We start from the raw sequence: 16,982 nt of genomic DNA, 5'->3' as shown, positions 1-16,982 counted from the left end.
TCAGAGGAAGCCTATATTTTTTAGGACAATCCCCTTTGCCACACACACAGATGGAAGCAAAGTGGGAGGTAATAAGCAACGAAACAGCTGTCGGAATGGAACGACCAAGCTCCACTGTATTTAACTCTCTGGAGAGTCTACCATCACTGGTAACAATGGATGAAACCACGAACCAAAATTCCAAGCCAGAACGCAGTGTAGAGAGCACACAAATATACCGGAGTGCATACTGTGTGGTAACTAAGTATTTACAGCAGTTTCAGAGAAGCCCAGAAAGTAGGAGTTACATTGGTCTCCATTCTGTAGCATCTGCTATTACCAGTCAGTGGTTAAAATCTCTGTGAAATTTAGCAGCATGCTACCCCATGGGTGTCTGATGACATATGACTATTTTTTGGTTAAGAAAGAATTTCTTTTATCTAAAAATCCCATCTAAGGGAACCTTCAGTCACCCATGAAGCTTGAGACCTTTCTGCTAAAGTTCTCTTCCTAGAATCTTTAAATGACTTTTATAGCATGTTTGTTAGAACAATACTTTTAAAAAATCCATTACCACCCAATTAAGGAAAGATATAAAGGAAGGACATAAAAGTCCAAAGTAAACAGTAACAAATATGGACCTATATCAATTTCAATAAGCCAGCAAATGTCAAAGGAAATCATTTTAAACACTGTTCTTTAAAAAAAATGAACATTTAGAAATACTCTTCATGTTAAAATTTAGCATCATGGGATCCATGACAAAATTCTAAAGTTTTTACCTGAGAAGAAGAAAAAAAAAAATCACACAGCTGAAAAAGAGTTAATTCACTAAGGCTTAAAGATGACCTTGCTCACATCAGTATTAAAATCTTGTCACCCTCTTCTGTAGAAATGTCTTAAGCATTCTTTTTCTATTATTTTGAACCATCTATTTCTCTGTTCAAAAGATGGAAAAAAATGCTAAAGACATTTGACTGATGGGCAATAATGGAAAATAAACTTTTTAAACTTCATTACCACTATTTTTCCATAACACAAAAGATCAAGATGACGGGGGAATGAGAGCACACACACTGCTCAAACTGACCTGTCAGACTAGCTGACTAAACATATATCCTTTCTCTTTCTGATATTATTAACTATAGTTTCTCTGGTAAATTCCTAGCAACCACTGCATCTAAGCAGTTTTGACAAAAACGAAGGCTTATTGCTAAACACCTTAAAAACATTTACCAAGGTAATAAAAGAAATGTCATTCCCTCCTACTGAATGTTTGGGCATAAAAGAGGTATTTGTATAATGCAGTTCATGATTTACCATATCTATAGTGTCCAAAAAAAGCATAATGAAAAAGACGCATTTTTCCAGTGGTTTAACAACTATCTGAGTCAACTGTTAGGCTTTCATTATGGCTAGTGACCAACCGCTCACTTTTCAAAGCAAAGGAGAGAAGAGTAACTGGAATAGAGATCGGAGAGGAAGAACAAGCCCTCTTTTCTAAGTTTATGTTCTACATACCTTTTCCCATGCAAATATAGTTATTTTTTCCTGGCCATCAATCTATAGACAAGTTGGAGGCTGCCGTCTGAACACTTCACACAAGTAAGCTTTTTCTTAACCTTCACCTGTGAAACATTCATTCACCTGTTTATTACTACTGAGTGCCTGTATGTGCCAGGCACTGTTCTAGGCCTGTTCAAATAGACGACAATGGGTAAGTATCTGTGTACCTGTAGATGTGCACTCTAAAGATCAGAAAAACTCTAGTGAGGCATGTGATTAACCAGAGGAGGGCTGCCAGACTGATTAAAGGTTCTGTCTAAATGTTGCAAAAGTACTGGCCGACCATGAGGAGGAAGATCAGAGAGAATTCCGGGCCCACTGATCAGTTTTATCTGCCAGCCTAAAAAGTAAGAATGCAAAACTGCTCCTGCAGTGTTAAGCTCTGATATGCCCCAAACGATAAATAATTCATGTTTTGAAATGGAAAAGATGTTCTGATAGCTGACAGTCTCAGAAATCACGCAAACCTTTCGTGAAAGTGGAATACAATGATCCATTCACCTCCTCACTTTGCACGTCCAGCCTACGTGGCATATAAATATTTATGCATGAACATGTATAGGCAGATATTTGATTTCACATTCTATTTCAGATATACCAATAGGAACACACATACTCACAGAAGAAACAAATAACTCTTCATTTCTGTACAGGCTAGTGTTAATCTAGACTCATATGATTGGAGCAGCTTCATGCTTGGCTGGTCCAAGCCGTGATTTGAGGCTACTGTTCTAGGCAGTAATGTTTCAAGATAAAATTTAGCAGTTTTGAAATTCTAAAACTAAACACAATTTTGTTAGACATTAAAAAAAAATTAACACTATAATTAATGACTGCCTCAGAATCCAAACTGCTATTGAAGATGACAGTTTGAAACCACAGAAGAATCATAAAGATGATTAATTATACAAACTAATACTTGTTTCAGAAGGTTTATATTCAAAGACCATTTATCACCAAAATGGGAATATATTAATCTCATTAATATTGCAAATTACTATGCACACATTAATTTGGTTTTTATAAAATTAGATATTAGGGTTTTCTTTTCATTTAGTCAACTACTCCGTAATATATAAAAGTCATAAGTATTTTCTTATCAATTCAGAAAAAAAAGTGGCTTGAAAATTTATAAAGTAATGCTACCTGAATAAGCACACTATTTATATAATAATTAGTTTAATCATGGTCTTTAACATATGTAATTATCAAAATAGACCCACTGCTACTACATTTACTATAAGATGAATAATTATAACATTAATTGAAATAGCACTTTCTTTTTAACATACTTTTTCTAGAAAAAAATCACGTTAACACTAAAATTATAATCATATATTTTAACCAGATGACTATTTCAAATACATATAATTTATTATGACAAGGAAATGAACTAATATATTATTTCAAAGTAGCTTATTTTATGTAATTATATTTATTAGCACCCCGAATCTGTCCATACAAATATGCCTTTGTGCTTTTTACTTAACTGCACAGGTTTGTGGCTATGATAGTAAACATTCAGGTTAAAAACACTAAGTATCTGGATTTTCAGTTTTTATCTGGATTTGGGCATCACATAAGTCTTTTCCATGGAGGGAAAAACCAGAAGTGTTTAGCATTAGCGAAGGAAAAAACACTGTTTAACCCACGGAAGAATAAGCTAGCACTTAAAAGACTTTCTAGAGTCCAGAAACCTATGGCCACACTCATTTAATGAGAAACACAAGTGTTCGGGGCAATTATAACTGGACTCTGGTAAGCTGAGCCTAGCTCTGCCCTCCCCTCCCCTCCTGGATACTGCCAGAACTTAGCCACGCTATCGGGCTCGTCATCGGCAGAGGATAATGGCTTTCATAAAGCACAATAATTAAATCGACTGATTTCAAGTGCAGTTCTTTTTCATTAAGGAACTCTCATTTGAATCAACCCCCAAATTTCAGTTTAACTTCGTATTTTGTGTTCTGCATGCCAGCCTTCCCCACAGAGGGGGATTATTTATATTCAGGGCATAAATTCCTGTGGAAAAGGGATGTAGGCCCTGTCCTACTGGAAAACGTGAAGTCATTCCATGAAGCGAACAATTATTGCCTCAGTGTAATCCACTTAAAAACCATACGTGTATTATTTATTTTGCATCGCTCAAACACTCTTTTAACTCCCAATATTTCCAGTTTATCAGCTGCTACTATGCTGATCAGCGATTTAAAGTACAAGGAAAATGGCTCACGGAATCTTTTTCTTCTTACTCTAGCTGTCGGTGAGAACGGCTGGAGGCACTTTTTATAGTCCTTGTACATTACACCTTGACCATCATTCTAAAGTATCTTGCATAGGTCATTTTTCCTACTGGGATTCCATGTAGAATTTTCATTCCAATTTTTCATTGTAGCTTTAAAATAGATTCAGATGAACATTTAAAACCATGCTTTAGCGACTGCATTTAATCTCATATTCTCCTTTTTCCCTTCCAAGATTTTTTAAGGCCCTTTTTAACATATTGACAAATGTCAAATTTACTGCATTTATTACAATTTGTATAAGATGACTGCCTTTCTTTCGGCCCCCAAGAGTCACAGCAAACAAGGCACACGAAATGGTGCCAGAGCTCAGGGTTAAAATGTAAAGATTAATACACATTCCCTTAGATAATGAGTGAACAGGATGCTAAGTAGAGAGAGCCAGGGCAATAAGACTTCCTCATCTCCCAAATTACAGTTTTTCAGCTGCCGTTTTATTTTTCCAACTCTACTTTCAGCCGAAATGATTTTGGAATTTCATCGTTTGACTACTGTAGGAATATAATCAGGGATTTGAAACTTACGCATATTTATCCCAACTGAAAACAAAATCTTTCCTAGAAGAGGTTAATGGAAAAAGAAATAAATAGGAGGTAGAAGATAAACTGCTTCTTTCACAACTGGGCCTGCAAACAGCATTCTGACTAATTCAGATAAGCAGCAAACATAGTTGTTAGGGGATATTTATGACAGCTGCATCTGTGTGACTGCACTGAAGCATTAACAGTGGCAACGGGCTTTCTGTAAAACACATCGGCAAGAAAGACAGGTAGCGAGGCTGGTTATCAATCATCAGGACACGTGAATAATTCTACACTCACTGGCCCATGTGCTGTTAAAATCAACTTTCTCTCTCTATATATAGAAAACCTTGCTATTTGGTAAAGAGCCTTGGCCGTGAGTAATTCTTATTTTTAATTCTTAAGAATATGTGTGTTCGCACATCATTTTTGAAAAATCCAACAATGATTAACAGGTCTGAAGAAGAATACACGCAACATTTTCAGGTTATATTTGTAGCTAATTTATGACTTGTTATCTTACTCATCTTTCAATTAATTGAATGGGCTCACACAGCTCCAGAACAGATGGTGTCCCATAGTTTGGGGAGCAAAATCTTGCAAACTTATTAAAGTGCTGGGCTCATTTTAAAATTTAGATCTTTGAATTTTAAGGGGTACATGCAACCACTGTCTATTTAAGTAACTTCTGAGATGCATGAATAGAATAAAAATTATAGCCAAATAATAAAAGGGGTCTTCTCTTTCATAGAATTCATATAACTTCCATTTATGCTAATAGGAGGTAAGCACCTGCTCTGCAAAGAAAACAGACCCCTATCTGTGAAAATAAATGTGTACAGTATATTTTCCAGATACAATGCCAAAATCAAACAACCAAAAACATGCTGTATAAACAAAGCATCATGTGGCCTACCTGAAAACACTGCGTTTTATATTTTACCTCCTTACTCAAAGGCTTTGAGATGTTACTCATGCCTTTGCCATTTAAATGTAACAGGAAAAAAAAAAATGGACGGACAGACTCAATCTGGTGATTTCAGTGAGCACACACAGAATCCCCTGTTTACCCCTTCAGAAGTTCATAATAAATTGCATCAGTAAATCTGGATCCGAGCCACTGCTCTCTGCCATCATCTTTAAAGTCACGGAGGGTAACTGTACATAACAGAGGTGGGCACGATCATGGGGGCACTGTGCTGGGACTCCCTGCAGCAGCTGCACCGTGGCTGGGACAGGGGATGAGGCAGGTGGTGGTTATGACTGGTGACACCAAGTCCCTTTCTGCAGTGCCCTCTGGTGAATGTCAGGTCCCACAGGAAGGCACAGCGACCTGGGTTGAATGGCGCTGTCTCCACCAGGAGTCACAGAAGTCTCCTTTCAGGGGCCAGAGAAAGGCTGTCCCTCAACTCCACCTGAAGGTGGGTATCATAGTGCTCTCTCCCTAAAACTTTACTACACTCTCAGTTAAAATTATGTGATCAAAAGAGGGTTGTGGGGAGGGGAACTAGAATATCCACCAAATACCCAAATATCATGACACTGAGAAGTGGAAACATTGCTCTTCTCATCCAACATTTTAAAATAGTCCTAAGGAATAGGTAATATCAATACTGGGCTTCTCGGGTGGCACAGTGGTAAAAATATCCACCTGCCAACGCAGGAGACACGGGTTCAATCCCTGTGTTGGGACGATGCCCTCGAGAAGGAAATGGCAACCCCTGCATTATTCTTGCCTGGAGAATCCCATGGACAGAGGAGCCTACCAGGCCATGGTCCTTGGGGCTGCAGAGTTGGACCCGACTGAGCACGCACATGTGCGTGCAAAGAATAGGTAATAATAACATCATACAGCAGGTACGACGTTTAACCACCTCTCTAAAGATTTCTCTTCCCTAATGGTCTTCGTCAAGACCAGAACTGTTCATTTCTGATTTGTATTGTGAGGGTACTGAAAGCAATACTCTCCTGGACCAGACTGAATACAGAGTCTGAGGGACCCAGTGCAACCTGGCAACATGAGGCATCTTGCTGGAAAATGTCTGAACAACTGCAGGACGGTGACAGCAGAGCTTTAAACCAAGCTCAGGGCACCTCTCGGAGAAGGCAGTGGCACCCCAGTCCAGCACTCTTGCCTGGAAAACCTCATGGAGGGAGGAGCCTGGTGGGCTGCAGGCCATGGGGTCGCCAAGAGTCGGGCACGACTGAGCGACTTCCCTTCCACTTTTCACTTTCATGCACTGGAGAAGGCAATGGCAACCCACTCCAGTACTCTTGCCTGGAGAATCCCAGGGACAGCGGAGCCTGGTGGGCTGCTGTCTAAGGGGTCGCACAGGCTCGGACGCGACTGACGCGACTTAGCAGCAGCAGCAGGGCTCCTCTGCATGGGGCCCTGCGAGACGACAGCGCAGGTGAAGCCGGCCTTGCTCTAAAACAGGACCTTAGTGAGAGAGAGCCTGCTGCTCTCGTCTCCTTTCTCCACAGCCTAACAGAAGATTCGGTCAAGAACACCACGGGAGAACGAGTGTGAGATGTTCTCTGGCTGACAAGACACCCATCTGAAGTACTGAGGTCCAAGAAAATGGATCAACAAACTGTCTTCTCAAAACTACCATTAACTTTCATATCCAGAGTGTATTATAAGGCTTACCTGAAAGCGTTTCATCTTCTTCCTAGAAGGTTCCACAGGCCAGGTTTTCTATCCAAAGGCCAGTGTGACCCTGGTGATGGGTTTTGTTTTAATGGGGACTGGAGGACCAATTTTAAATACAGATAATGGGAGCACAGTTTCCGGGCAGTCTGATCCTCAATGACATCCTTTTTCTCTTCCTCTAAATTTTTTTCCTTTGAAAGTCACTTCCTGCTCCAAACCCTTCTCCTTTGTCAGCCGTGCACCGGTATTGGATTTGACCTTGAATTCCAGATGGGCCAGGTTGCTGTAAAGGCACTCTGTCTGGCTTTCCACAGTATAGGTGATTACAAAGGCTGGCGGGGTGCTGTTTACAGGGTGCCCTTCTCTTCTAAGGGGCGTCCCTGGTGGCTCAGACGGTAAAGAATCCGCCTGCAATGTGGAAGACTGGGGTTCGATCCCTGGGTTGGGAAGATCCTCTGGAGAAGGGAATGGCAACCCACTCCAGTATTCTTGCCTGGGGAATCCCAAGGACAGAGGAGCCTGGCGGGCTACAGTCCACGGGGCTGCAGAGAGTTGGAAGTGACTAACACAACACAACACAACAGCATTTAAGGACAGTTACGCTCCGTCAGTTCCAGATTGGTGAACGAGACAACAGTAATTACCGTCAAGGCAGTATCTCCAATGATCTACCATCTCTCCCAAGTGGGCTTCAGCTAAACTTAGCTGCTGGAAAGTCATCTTTACCTTCAGTACATGGAACTCTACAGAGCTGGTCTTCAGAAACTTAGAACAGGGTATTAGGACAGAAAAGTACCCCTTTATTTCTCCCCCAAAATACATGAGATAAATTTGTAAATATGTTATAAAAATACTCAGGAAAATATATACTTTCAGCAAAATTATGTTGTAAAGTCTGAGTTTTTCTGAGCTATAGATGACTTTTTATAGGATCAAACAATAAAGAAGGAACTGTTCAAATATATACGCCTATCCTGATGTTTGGTCCCTCAGAAAAGGGCTAGAAGATTATAATATTAGCTTCTCTCAAAAAATTGTATAACCCTTTTTTTCCTGGTAGTGAATTTGTAGGGATAAACAACCCTACAAATAGTTGGGCCTATTATATGTCACAGAGATTTTTCTATAGCCTGTCTGGACTCCAGACAATAGGTGAGACTGGCCTGGAGTTGCAGACATTCCTATAGCCTGTAATATCACTTAGAAAAGCAAGGACAATAATACCAAAATGAAAACCAGCCTGACCTGCTAGTACGATAGAGGAAATATGAGTACAACAACACTATACAATTTAGAAATGATGACAGCAACATAGGAAGACGTTTTAGCAGCCACATATCAGTCAAAGCAACTTACAAAATCAAATATATTCCCAAATTATGAGTCAGTCAAGTAATTCTGTCCCATGGCTATATTATAACTTATTGCAGTAAATTCCGTATACATGTTATGCTGTATTTTCTTATTGCCTAAAGGTGGTGCGTGTGAATGTGTATTACATGTATATATGAATTATGTTTATATATGAAGTATGTGTGGTCAACATGCAGGTTTTTCAAAATGCCTTACTTTAAATAAACCAGATTGTCGAACTATGATACTTTTCAGTGCTTTTGGATAAAGTAATGTTGTATATACTCTAAAAGAGTTAAGGAATGTTATGTATAATAAGCAAGGAGGTAGAGAAGGGAGTTTTAAAATTTCATCTATTTCTACCATTTCATCTCTGAGCACATCTGTTTTCTCTGCTGCTATTATACCCGTTATAAACAAAGAAAAGAGAGAAACTTTTTTGTTTCTTAATATTTCCCTTCTTTTCTACCTCTCAAACTTTTTAAACAAATGAACCGGTGTAGAATACATGTTCTTGCTGCTTAGTTTTGTTTTGATGAAGACCATGCAAAAGATGCACTGACTAAGCTATTCACTGAAGGAAATACTGGCAATATTTTGGCTTTAGAATGTATTGGCAATATTTTCAGTTCCGAAGGGTATTCTCTTTCTCAAAGATTCCAAGCTACGTCAGTAGTCACCAGACCATTTCCTTCTCACCACTGGGGATGAATATTAACAGAGCCTTTGTCACTGTTGGAATGACTCAGCTTGTGGAGTCGTTAAGGGGGAGTCTAATGAAACAGTATGGAGTGAAACGGAGAGATTCTTCAGCTATTTTACTTAGAGGGGTACATCTCCAAGCAGAAAACTCCCATCTCTGAAGTCATTCAGTTTCTGTCTCTATATAAAAACACGTACACACACAAACACCATCCAGCTTGTTTCAACACAACCAACTCTGCCATATAGCATCACCAAAGTTCCACTGTAGAACAAACCATCTAGGACTGCCAAAATCGTAGAAAGCTCATTGATGAAAACATAAAGAAGCCTTCTCGGTGTGATCAACTCTGCCCACCCACCAGGCACTCAAAGCACACTTCTGAGGCGTAGGATGCTACGCCTAGAAATGTGGTGTATATCCCCCCCGGAATGCAAATGTTAGATTCACATTACACTGACACAATTTACACATGCTTATTTTGTTTGGCTTGAAAGTTCAATATTTTGTTTGTCTTGAAGAAAAAACTTCTTTCACCCCATCAGAAATGAAGATTTTTGTCAACACTTTCTCACAGAGCAAAAACAAACAGATATGCTTCCATAAAATTGTTCTGTAATTTAATAATTAAGTGTAGTATGGATATTCAAGATTTATCTGAAATCAAATATGTAGTTCTTCTGATATGTGCCATAATATTCAGAAGTATTTTATAAATCATATAACAAGATAAACCAGAGAAGTATACACTGCATATAACAACTTTGAATATCACGAAAGCGGTACAAAGTTCTGACTCACCTCAGCTATTTAATTGGCTACTTTTAATTGAAGAGTAATAGTATATACCTTTTAATTGAACACACCAACTAAAGCTTGACTTCTCAAAATAAACAACAAATTCCAAATTCAATGTTAGCATGATGAATTTGGCAACCTTTTCATTCTCATGAAATTGGCAGGGGAGTGGGGTAGGTGGGAGTGCAGGTCGAGAGAGGACCATGCTTTATCACAGGACAGCTGGGAATTCTACAGCACTCAGAAAGTAGCCTGATCATTAACTAACGGGTCCTATAGGCCCCAAGGAAGTCTCCCCAAACTCCCACTGAAGTCAATGGAAATCTGCAAATGTACTCAAGAGGGCTCTCACGGCCCACAAGGTGCTGCCAAAAATTTCACTAGGTATTTAAACCAGATACACAAGCCAAAAAAAAAAAAGCAGCAGCCTGAACACCGAAACACTAAATCAAAACACCCAAACTGAGTAACATGTACCTCTCCGACGTCGTAGATCCAAATACGGCCTTCCGAGTCCCCAACGGCAACTTCCTTGCCACCGTGAGCCCAACGAGCACGGTTCAGGGCAGATGCCCCCTCAATGGCCACACTTGCTGTTGGAACCTGCCAAAGGGGTTACAAGAGAAACCAAGAACCTCTGAATATGAATTGAAATATACGAATCGACAATGCTACATTTAACTGGATGAGTCACCGCGGCCTGCGTGTGCATGAAGTAACATTCGTCTCTTGGGCAGTTGGTAAAGGATTCATTGTTCTTAAATCATATGCTCCACTGAATTAAGAGGTAGAGAGGAGAGACACTTCAACAAAAAAGGAACAGAGAGGGAGTCTTTTGCCATAGTCAGTGGGCAGCGAGTGACATAAATATTTCTGCGGATTATGCACGGTGCACAGACAACACCACACGGCAACTAAATGTGAGACTTCTTGATTGGGTCCTGATTTATGGATTAACGGAGAGGAGGGAGACTTCAGGATTTACCAAGATTAAGGATACTATAAAAGGCGAGGATGGGGTGTACGGTGAAAAATAAGTCATATTACTAAGTGTCTTCAGGGGAAAAAAATGTATTGATCCCTTGAAACCTCATCATGGAAGGGATGCTCAGAAGAAAAAGTTCAAAACCTCAAGTTCTCCTGCTTCTCCTCTCTCCACCCTGTTTTCCTTCCTCCCAGCAGTACCAAGGTGCAGGAAGGGCTAACTCTGAAAATGTCCTCAGGACGATATCCTGACAGAGTGGAGCACGCACTTGTAGAAAAGGCCTTACACCTCCTTTAATAAGCACCTGAAATCTGACAACATTGATAATTGCAAATATTAATCATTATTAAAGTGAACTGGAGGTGCTGAGATGGAACCCACAGTATTTGTTGTAAGAACCTTACTGTTTGGAAAAAAGAATTTTAGTGGGTCTACCCCTCTTTCATCACGAGTTGTGTAAACTCGCATCTGGAAGTTTGGGAGTTTACAACTGATAGAAAGATCGGCTCTCTGAGCTTTCTACAAGAATGTTGAATAGGAAAGGACAACAGCCCATTAAAAAAGGTAAATGTTAAAACAAAAAGGAAAAAAATATATAGTGAAAAGAGGGCCACCAACATCATCTCATGCCACTGTTTCAAGACCTGTGTCTAATACACATGACTTCTTAGGGTGGAAACACGACCTGGCCTGCGCCTCTGCCCTCCCCACCCCACCCCCCGGCCCCCGGCGTTCTGTTATTAAGGGAATTGAAACCATCTGTTTATATGAGATTATTGACCCAACACCTATCTTTAAAATAGCAATAAAAACTCCATCATATGTAAGAATCTATGTTTAAATTTAATCTTGAAATCAATAAAAATTCTTTTACCTGCTTAAATCACGGTATGTCAATTGATAGCAAAAATGTAAAACAAAAGTCCCCAGCTCATTTTTTTTTTAATACACAATTTCTACAATAAAGGGACCTGCTGTGCAGTGCTATAGACTGAATTTTTAACCAGACTTTTCAAAGGCCAAACCAATATGAATTGCAATAGGCCATAATTCTGTCAATCATTAGTGTGCTACTCAGAAAACAAATCTGGGAATCAGCTAGATAGTTTTCAGAGTTAAAATTTTTAACTCCATAATTTAGGGAGATCATAAGGCTCCCACTTTTCCTAATGCTGGTTAATATCAGATTTTATCTCTGAACAATCTCAAAAATTGAATAAAAAGTATTTAATCTTAATATAAATATGACAAAAGATCACTCGAAATAAACTGATTTTTGGATACATTTTAAATTATGCCTAAAACATATTAAAGAATTTTATATATTTATTTAGAATTAAGTAATGTAGCAAACTGGAACAATTTCTATTTTAACCATTTAAAAATATCTTCTTTTCATAGATACCATAAATGGTGGGGGTAAAAAAATAGAAACTGGCAGTCTATAACACATACTAAAAGAATTATGAAATGTATGAAGAAAATGACAAAAATATTTCATTAATTTGACAAGTAATGAGTTTTCAAAAGTCACTGAATCTATAATGAAAATAACGCATAACTGTCTCTTACTCTTGTATTTCAGTTTCTTAGATATTTTCACAGTTTTTAATCATTTTAATTGCAAACACAGAATATATACACATAATTTACCACACTGTGTAGAGATCAGTAACAGTGAAGTAGGTGAATGTAAAAACTGTCCTTGCATAGGAGTACTTGGAATAAGTTGGTTTAAAAAGCACTGTATTTCGAACACCGACAAGGAAGCACTGAAGTTTCAGGTTTTTTGGTTTTTTTTTTAAAACAAATCTAATTTCTAATCGGACAAATATTTGAAAAATCTTGTTCAACTTGACAGAAGACGAAAGTGATTTGAGGGTTTTAAAAAGTGTTCAGTTTATAACTGGATCTGAATCAGGCTCAATGTATCTACTATTATTGCAAAAGCAGAACTACATTTACCGCAAAACTAAACGATTTGCATGCCTAGTAATGATTTCTTAAAATGCTTAGCTATAAAAGACTTATGTGGTTGTCTCTTGATACCTAGAGAGAGGGAAGGGAGAAAAAAAAATATCACATTTGGCAATGCTGAGATATTATTTCATTTTACCTAAAGAGCAGATAAAAAAACCAAAACTAAACAAAAAGAGTTACAGAGGAATTACTAAGGAGTTGGTAGGACACGCCACTGCACCATATTAATAGTTGAGTATCACCTGAACTCACTTCTAGTAAATCTGATTTCTAATTGTGTGTGTGTGTGTGTGTGGTGGGGGGTGGGTTGTTTCCTAAGTCAAACTGAAAACTGTGCTTTTTGGGTTGTTTACAGTGAATGAGTTTATTCTACCAAAGAGAAACAATATGATTTTAATCAATGGTGATGAAAGACTTTGGGAAACCATTACATTGTCAAGTAGTAGGCACCTTTCCATGAAAGGCAATAATGTTATAAATGTTTCAAAGTCTGAAATGAGTACTGCTGCCCTGCATTTCCAAGGACACTTCATTACATAACTCTTGTCCTTGTCATGCAGTTCTGGTAGCCAAAAGGAAAAATCAAAAACAGAGTCAAATGGAAAGATCTGTAAAAGACAACTATTTGGCAGTGGTTTTAGGTGCATATAATCTTGTATGATACAGTGACTCAGTAATAACACCTGAAGGATATTTCTCTGCCCCTCCCCCAAAAATATCAGGGCAGCCCGGTTCTCTTCACATCCCCCAGCTGTAGGCTTCCTAATTAAAAAGGCTGAGCTGTTTCCTGTTCAGAACACTTCAAAAGACCTCCGCCTTGTTCTCCACTTGACACCTAGTTTTCAGCACTTGTTCTTCTTACCTGTCCACTCTTATCTATGGAGAGCTACCCTAAATCACGGACCAGCTGATGACCAGACCATTTTATTGTATTAAACTGAAGGACCTTTAATATTCATGTTTCTTTTTAAACTCAATCCCAAACTCTAGTACCTGAAAATCAGCACCTCGATAATTTTGAGAGTGGAAAAAAGGAATAAGCCATGTGACATAATTTTAAAAACATGAATATATACAGCATGATTTTTAAAAAGACTATTTCCCTGTGATTGCCTTTTGAAAAAAAATTTCACTTGTGAAGTACTCCAAATGTGACATGTTAAAATATTTTTTTAATTACTGAATTTAATATACATGTTCAGAGATAGAAACTATTACAAAAGTGGTGATTCAGTCTCTTAGACAAGGATTATTTACCTTCTAAAAATTAAATGAACATTAGATCTAAACATCAACAGTCCAGAGAATCATCTTTTACGGATTTAAAACAGAAATCGTGCAAACAGCAAACACTGGCAAACAGCCCTTTAAAAAAGCCCAATCTCAAGTCAGAGTCCACAAAAGCTTACTTTTCCAAGTGTTTGCCCATAGTTATTTCAACACCACTCTCAAATATGCCCCAGTGTCCTTTCCCGCAGTGAAAGGCGTGAACACGTATGGTTTTGCTCTTTGCAAAGAAGGGTCGTCAATTGTCCAGGATTCTGCCACGGTTTTAGGGATGAAGTGAGATTAAATGATTTGGGGCCAAATGCATCTGCCAATTCCCTGCAGAGCAGCGGAGAATGGGGGGGTCGGGCAGCACAGCTGCAATTAGAGGGTCTGTCCAAAAAAAGGCCGGTTCTGAGAGAGGGGGAGACGGAGAGAAGCCGCCGGCGCCCCCCTCCCAGCCCGCCGGGTCCGGCGCCTGCGCTCACCTCGGTGTCATTGTTGAGGTTCCAGAGGTCCAAGCGCCCCATCCCGTCCACGCAGGCAAAGAGCGCGGGGTGCACGGGCGACCACATGACATCGTACACATAGTCGGCATTGTCTTCAAAGGAGTAGAGCGGCTTGTTGTGCTGTAAAGCAGAGAGACCGTGAAGACTCTGTGGCGCTGCCGCTGCCTCGGGCTGTCTAGCGAGCCTAATTAAAAACTTTGCACATTCACAAAGTGTCATAAAACTTCCCGAGATGAAAGTCCTCGGGAAGGTGAACCGCAGCTTTAAAGTTACTAGAACTGTCCCCTGGCATAAATAAATACCGGGGGTGGGGGGCGGGGAGGGACTCAAGGGGCTGGGGGCTGGGGCGGGCGGGGAGGCGGCTTCGGACACAGTGGGGGGAGACATTCCACACAGGTGAACGGGCGGCCCGGGCACTCGGGGTGCTCGTCGGGCTACGCGATGCGAGCTGCTGGGGGCCGAACCCAGGCGCGCTCTGCTCGCCGGGGTCAGACCCGCGGGGGAAGGCTCTGGAAGCCCGGGCAATCGCGGTGACCCAGAACCCTTAGCACGGAAGGCAACGCCTGCCACCTAGCGGCCGTTTTCCGTGGCTGCAGCTCTGCTTCCAATCCGACTCCGGGGCCAGATTTATACTTGAATGGTTCCTTTGCGCGGGAATGGGGTCACGTATTTTAAAGGGATCGTTAGCTCTTCGGGCACGTGAAACATCTCGCGGTTCTGAGACTCTGGTCTCTCTATCTAGGATCAGTTCACCCAAATCAGGTGTACTGGTGAGGCTCAATGCACTGTCCCTCAACCTCCGTGGAAGGCGAATCACATTTTCTAGCTCACCCAATATTTCTAAGAGCCCTGAAAATCGGTGTTTTGGGGGAAAATGCATTAACACACCCCTACTGCATACAAAAGCTTCCCCTCCAGAGGGATACAATAAATTAAAATGGCACTCCTGATTTCCAGCGAATATTGTCACATCAAAATAGCACAGAAGTCAGAGGCAAGTATGAAAGTACACCAGAAATAAAACGTAATTGGACTTCATGAATTATTCATTCCATCTGGCTTGTCTTATTCTAATTTCTGCATAATGGCTTTACTAATCCCTGATCAATTAATGTAAAATGAAATTTAAATGATAATGAAAGCCCTAGAGATAAAAGAAATTAAGTATTCTTATATCCTCTGACAGAAATCTAAACAATGGGAGTTTTTTTCCCCAGTGTCTTCATCCAGTCAGCTGTCTGTACCCTCTTCATGGGCACAGTCGAATGCCTGTACAGGCCAGAGTAATAAGACCAAAAAATGATAACACAATATGAACAAGCAAATCCTTTCTCCAGAAAATGTTCAAAGAACCTATCTGTGGCGAATCAGCACCAAATATCTGAGCAAATTCCCAAGATGTTTTGTGAGAGAAAATAAAAAGCCCAAAATCCATATGCTGAACTCAAAGTGGGGAAAAAATCTGTAAGAAGACAATAAAACTCCCATAGCCTGAACCTAATGCAAAAATTTAAGGTAGTGACTAAGTGATGTCTCCTTCCATGAATTATCTTGCTTTGGCATTGCTGAGACGTGAATATAGTTATAAGACTATTAAAGCAACAGAAGATTTTAGGTGAGACATTGCGTGTGTAGGGTGGGTAGTGTGTGTGGTCTTATTTTTAATTTAAGAAGTAGCTAAAAAAACATGTAACTGCTACTCGCAAAAAGAATTAAATGGACATTAGCTTTACAGCTTTGTATTTTACTCCTCTACATTACAACCCTTATGCCAACATATCTGTTCTATCCCATATCTGCACTCTAGTTTGGACCTAAGATTATTTGCCTGTTTGCTATTGATGCGGCTTTTTCCATCCTCTCTCACTGCTTGGACTAGATGATTCAAACTTCCTTCTCCAGAGAATCTGAATATCCAGTGATGCCTTAAAATAGTATGAAAACATCATCTTTTTTTAATTAATATAAAAAAAAAGCCAGGGTAGATAAAGTAGGTGGTCCTTCACTGATCGCTTCTGAGTATTAAATTCTCTTAGTAGAAGATTATTCGTCCCAAATTCTTGACTTTATAGCTAGCCAGTCACTATTTGTTAGAGAATATGAGTAACACATTTTTCTTAAAATCAAAGAGTAGAAAAGATTTACACATGCTTTAAAAAGCCAGTTCTCAGGACCCTTTATTAATAACCCAGCTGATAGGATAACTGAGTATATAGAGGTATAGACACAGATGAACACAGACATTCAATAAATATATAACTAATCTACAGTCCTTGCTTTGCTCAATTAGAAAACCATCCAGCTTTAAAACCATCCAGGCATTTTCTAAGAAGCTGATATTATTTGATATGTTAATTCTCTCAAATTAC

The 16,982-nt window shown here is 39.6% G+C and overlaps 1 protein-coding gene across 2 annotated transcripts in view; it reads right to left on the bottom strand.

Moving 5' to 3' along the window:
- Positions 1–16,982, bottom strand: part of DYNC1I1 (dynein cytoplasmic 1 intermediate chain 1) — a 380,644-nt gene that overhangs the window by 8,983 nt on the left and 354,679 nt on the right. For both annotated transcript variants that reach the window (XM_052638333.1, XM_052638334.1), the window contains 2 exons: positions 14,593–14,733; positions 10,351–10,476 (listed from right to left, as the gene is read on the bottom strand). In XM_052638333.1, the coding sequence (XP_052494293.1) occupies positions 10,351–10,476; positions 14,593–14,733 (267 nt within the window). The remainder of the gene's footprint in view (positions 1–10,350; positions 10,477–14,592; positions 14,734–16,982) is intronic.

This window comes from Budorcas taxicolor, chromosome 4 (genome assembly GCF_023091745.1).
Source record: "Budorcas taxicolor isolate Tak-1 chromosome 4, Takin1.1, whole genome shotgun sequence".
Lineage (NCBI taxonomy): Eukaryota > Metazoa > Chordata > Mammalia > Artiodactyla > Bovidae > Budorcas > Budorcas taxicolor.
Note: the sequence above shows the minus strand (reverse complement) of the source record. Positions and strands in the feature narration are given on the sequence as shown.